General features: G+C 45.4%; 1 protein-coding gene across 1 annotated transcript; it reads right to left on the bottom strand.

Annotated features, from left to right (window-relative positions):
* Nucleotides 1-30: 30 nt before the first annotated feature.
* Nucleotides 31-5049, bottom strand: LOC114073504 (tripartite motif-containing protein 59-like; the record flags this gene model as incomplete). The annotated part of the gene is made up of 4 exons (XM_027911245.1): nt 4472-5049; nt 2537-2623; nt 2128-2361; nt 31-53 (listed from the first exon to the last, which is right to left on the bottom strand). Coding segments are annotated over exons 1-4 (887 nt in total), but the record flags the coding sequence as incomplete, so codon positions are not given.
* Between the last annotated feature and the right edge of the window lie 701 nt (nt 5050-5750).

The following is a 5750-nucleotide window of genomic DNA, read 5'->3' as shown; positions in this document are numbered from 1 at the left end:
AAACAAAACATGAAAAAAATTAAAATATACCTTGTATTCAAGCCACAGGCAACCTATAAATAAACAAGAATGTGTAAGATAAAAGTTTTCCTCCAACTGTCAAAAGAAGGTTATTGCTTTATCAAAATACTTGAGACTGAATCGCCTGTCTTCATATCATGAAACTATACGAAATAAACTTGTTAAAATATTAAAAAAAACACAACAACAAAAACAAACAAACAAAACCCAAAAACTCAAGAAACCAACCCAAACAAACAAAAAACAAACCAAACCACCCCAAACCATTCAAATGTTTTAAAAAAAAAAAAAAAGCCTGGGAGGATAATTTATCTTGTAATATTCTGTGTTAAAGACATAAAGACAAAAAGAACTCCTTCAGAGACAAATGAAGGCATTTAAATCATGATCCATATGGTTACCTAATCCATTTCAGATGTTCAGATATTTATAAGCATTAAAGACTATTTTGTATTTCTTGATGAGGAAAGCATCTGCTATGTGTTCTCACTATACTATTCATTATTAAAAAAGCTGTCTTTTAAATCAGGCAGATAGTGGCAGAAAGAAGTGCACTGCACTGTAATCAAGTGGCACTCCCCAAAGAACAGGTAATGGAAAGTAAAAAAACCTGACTGGATTGTAGCTGCTTTCCTATAAAAACTTGGTGATCTCGCTGCACTGAATCTTTAAACAAAACCAATGTATTGTTATGAAGGGCAGTCAGGGAGGTGCTAACTTAAAGAGGAAGAGAACAAACAGCAGGAAGAGGAAGAAAATGAACAGGACAAATGGGAGAAAGAAAGTAAGGAGGGTAAGAAGGAACCAAAAGCAAAAGTGGAGGAAAAACAGAAGACATAGGAGAAACAGAAGGAATAGGCAGAATACGAAGCAGAGCAGGAGACATACAGGGAAGAAGATGAAAACAGGATGTGGAGGAGAAGAAAGAGTAGAATGACGAAAAACAGGAAGAAAGAGGTTAAGAAAGAGATGCGGAAGTGTTTAGTGACATACTAATCACTGGAGTCACAGTATTTCTTCCCAAAGTGGGAGTTGCTTTTACTTTGAGTAAAAGTGCTGTTTTCCTTAATGAGTTGTTACCAGACACACAGTCAAACTCTAAGTACTTTCTTAGCTTCCCATTTATGTGAAGGCAGCAAAAAGACCCATTGCAGAAGTCAGCAATACACTGCAGTTTCTTTGGAAAGCAAGTTGAAGAAAACAAAATTCATTAGTTATTTAAGTACTTTGCTCCGTATCTACCATCTTCCTGAATTCCATACAACTGCAGCCACTGTATTTGACAAACAAAATTAAAGAATCTACACTAGCTTGGGTAACAGTGAAGATTAACTTGTCTTAGACTCCTCTAGCATTTACCTCTAAATCAGAAACAGTGTTTTTCTCTACAGCTCCCTTGACTACTATGATGAAGACTTTCAGGGTCTTCTGTATGTAAGTGTACATACTATGTAGGGACACCATATGCCAGAAGTATCAAAGTTTAGCTTTGAAGAGGCGGATTTACCGCCATTGCACACCTTGGTGGGGAGGCTTAAGAATCAGTATAATCACCTTAGCTCAGGTATCTCAACACAGTACTCCACTATGCAGCACAGACAAGTTAACATTTCTGCCTCCAATCTTTCCCCAGAAAGCATTTTTAGTATCTTTCAAGTTTAAAAATGCAATGGAGGTGGTTCATAAGTGAAGTATTTGAAAATAAATACGAAAAAGCAAAGAAATATGAGACAACTTTGAAGGCAGTACTAGTAAATAACTCTTCACCCAGCACCAAGGCAGCTTACTTTCACAGCCGGTAGCATAATACAGCAAGTGTTACAGCAACAACTATACAAGTCAACATTAATTTCACTTGTTAGTGAAGAAAAAGGTGTCTACTGAATACACGAAAAATCATCACTGATAAACTAAAAAGAAAGCTTTTTCAAACTTTTCTAAAAATAAGGTGTTGTTATAAATAAAGTATGAAGTGTTAAATAATTTTAGTCTATTTTTCATTTATTGAATTTGTTTGTCCTGAGTCATAATCATAATCTACAATATAGCAGGCTCTATTTGAGTTCATTACATGAGTGATATCAAATAGAAACAAAAGGCCATCACCTCCAGGAAACGCTGAGGATCACACTCATGGACAAGCTTTTCACAATCCTTCAAAAAATTCTCAATGGTCTTCTTGTGAGTTTCTTTCATTTTCTTCCAAATCTGAAATTCTTTCTCTTTTTTACCTCTTTGATTTTCAACATCCTCTAGTAATTGCTGTTTTTTCATTTCTAGAGTTTTGAAAATTTCTCCAAATTTCAGCTCAATTATCTCCACATCGTTTTTCAGCATCATCTGGAAGCGCAAGAACATAGGAACAGATGCAAACGCAGTAGCAGTGTCGATACATATTGACTTCTCTAAGTAAACTCAGAACAGATCTATGCCACAAGGACCTGATGCTCCATGTTGTGATTAAGCTATCATGAGAAGAGAAACAAAGACACACACACATGCATTTGTAACTCACATCCGTATCGTTCGGTCGTTTTGAGATCTCATTCATCAGCTTCTCATTTATTATTCTCATTTGTTTCAGAGTGCTGAAGAAGGTCAACTGCAAGACAGTTGAAACACTTTATTACAACTTTATCCATTCCATAAATACATTTCGGTGTTTTTCTAGAATCAGATCACGAAGAACATAGATCTACTGGAGAGGGCTCAGTGTAGGCCCACAAAGATGCTTAGGGGTCTGGATCACGTCTCTTACGTGGACAGACTGCATGAGCTGGGCCTGTTTAGTTTGGAGAAGACAGGACTGAGAGGGAATCTCATTAATGCATATAAACATCTCAAACCCAGGTGCCAAGAGGATAATGCCAGACTCCTTTCACTGGTGGCCAGTGACAGAACAAGGATCAACGGCCATAAACTGGAATATGAGAGGTTCCACCTCCATATGAGGAAGAACTTCTTTACACTGAGGTGGTAGAGTACTGGAACAGGTTGCCCAGGGAGGTTATGAAGTCTCCACTCTCTGTAAACATTCAAACCCCACCTAGGTGTGTTCATGCATCACCTGCTCTAGATGACCCTGCACTGGCAGGGGGGTTGGGCCCCTTCCAACCCTAACTATTCTGTTATTTTGTACAACATATTAAACAAAGATTGCAATTCAAAACATCACTTAAAACATTTAATGCTTTCCTGGATCAGTACACAAAGTTACTTTTGCTTTCTCAAAGTAATGTTCTTAGGTTTACCTAAAATGGGTATTGCTGGAACAGCTGCTTTATAGTTAAAACATTGTTTTACTCAATCTTTTTTTAACCTCTCCCTTCACACACACCTATCACAATGTAAGTTTTAGTGCTGTTATTCCAGTCTGACAACAAATTGTGTGATAGTAACTCTTTACGCCTCACATCAATAAAACAGAAAGCTGTTTTATTTAAAACCAAGATATCTGGTTTTAAACTAATATTATCACAGATTTTTTGCTACAGTATCACTAAGTTTTATGTAGAATGTCTAGTGTAAAGGCTGTTTTCCCCTGGTTTCCTGAGTGACATGCAACTGGTAATGGGAAAGGCGGGAGGAAAACCAGTGTAAAAGCAACTTTTGTCTTAAAGAATAGTCAGTGCTGTACTTAGTGCTTTTCACCACTGCCCTGCAGTTGTTTCAATTACTCTACAGCAGAACTGCTGTATGACATGCCAACCTGCACCCAATTTGCACAGGGCATGAAGAGCTCATCCTACTCTAATATTCTGGCAAAAATCACTACTACTGCAACCAAGCATTAGGCCAGGCAGTTGCTTTCTTCATGCAAACTAGAACGCATTTTGGTTTTACATTTATCTAACTATTACTCACTCAAACTATCTGTTCCTAAATATGTAATTATCTATGACCCAAATTACTATGGTAGCTCAGAGAACCTATAAACAAAACATCTGTGGGTGGCTTTTGGTGGTGTTAGTAAGACTGGCATCCTCCTGAACTTGGAAAAACTGGATCCAGACGTGCAACGAACTCTTAGCATCAGTGTTCTGCCAGCAAAGACCGCAAGACTCTATATGAAAAAAAACAAACACTACAAACTAAAGCAACAACAAAAAACTCCAATCTACCCCAGAACAAACAAGCAAAAACCCCCAACTCTCCAGGTGTTTTGGTAAACTGTGTTCAGATCTGTTCATATTGTAATACTGCCTGGTCCCCTGTGTGTGGTGGATGCAGTGTGACGGCAGCAGGAGAAGGCAGGCACACCCCGGCAGTCCACGGAAAAACTCCTGACTCTGGCTCAAAGCAGCACAATCCCTGTGCCTCTCTCCTGACCACCGCACTGCAGTGTTCCTTGCGTTTCTGACTAAAAGCAACCCGTGCCCGGTGGGATCCCCCATGGACAGCCCGATCTCCCAGCCGGGTCCCTGGCGCGGAGTGGACGCCCCGCGCTTACTTTTTCTTCCTGGTACACCGTGTCTATAAGGTTGACGGAGTGGAAGATGCCCTGGTGCTCCTCGGAGACGCACTGCCCGCACCCTGCCTGACGACACATGCGGCAGTAGAGCTGCACCGGCCGGCTCGGGTGTTTGTGGCAGCTTCCCCCGAACGCCAGCGGAGACAGCAAGTCTGACCCCGGCCTCGGCCCCAGCGCCGCCTCCCCGGCCTTGGCGGCGCCCGCCGCGCCCGACCGGTAGAGCTTGACCACCTCGGCCAGGGTGGTGTTGACGGGCAGGGCGGCGACGCCGCCGCGGGGCAGCAGGCACAGCTTCCTGCACAGCGGGCACGGCACCCGAGCGCAGGGCGGGCCCGGCCCCAGCGCCCCCCGGCCCGGGCGGGCCTGCTCCGGGCCCCGCTGCAGCTGCCGCAGGCGGGCGGCCTCGGCCGAGGCCAGGCACTCGAGCACGCAGCCCCGGCAGAAGTTGTGCGAGCACAGCGGCAGCGTCACCGGCTCCTCCAGCAGCGACAGGCACACGGCGCACGTCAGGCTCGCCTCCATCGGCGGCGGCGAGGAGCCGCGCGGCCGCCGCTCCTGCTGCTGTCCTGGGCCCGAATCGTCCCGCTTCCCCGCCGCTTCCAGCTCGGCGGCACCAAGGGGCCGCGGCTTCGACCGCAACGGCGGCCGAGCTGCCGGGAAGCCCCAAGCACGGCGCTTGCAGCGCCCCTTCCAGCCGGCAACTCCCCGGGGAGCGACACCCGCCCACAAGGGGCGGGGCGAGGGGAGGAATGTTGGCGATAGGCGGAGGCCCGAGATTGACATCACGGCTGTCCAATTAAAAAAAAGGGAACGAGGGGGGGGTGGGGCGGAGGGTTGTGGGGCCCGCCCCGTGCCTGGCGCGCGGGCGGTTGCGTTGCGGGGCGCGCGCAGGGTCCTAGCGCCGCTGCCGCCATCTTATGAGGGGATGGGGGCGCAGCTCCCGCCCTGCGAACCGGCCGGGGAGCTCGGGAATCCCGGGGAGCTCGGGGGCCCGGGGAGCCCGGGGCGCTGGACGTCCAGGGAAGTGTCCCCGGTCCCGTCTGCGGGCGTGCGGGGCTAAAGCGAAGTGACTCCACAGCGCCGACGTGCGGCTGTAGCGAGTTGCCTCTGGCTGCAGCTGCGAAATCAGAACAGAACGTCTATTTAGGGTTGTGTTGGTGCTGAGAAGTTGGGACGGTGCTCAGCTCGTTCTCCTTTTTTTTTTTTTTTGTTTTGTTTTTTTTTTTTTTTTTTTTTTTTTTTTTTTTTTTTTTTTTTT

Source organism: Empidonax traillii, unplaced genomic scaffold (genome assembly GCF_003031625.1).
Source record: "Empidonax traillii isolate 1590-97213 ecotype Southwest subspecies unplaced genomic scaffold, ASM303162v1 scaffold6727:size5750, whole genome shotgun sequence".
NCBI classification, from domain to species: domain Eukaryota; kingdom Metazoa; phylum Chordata; class Aves; order Passeriformes; family Tyrannidae; genus Empidonax; species Empidonax traillii.
This window is presented reverse-complemented; position numbering and strand designations above follow the sequence as displayed.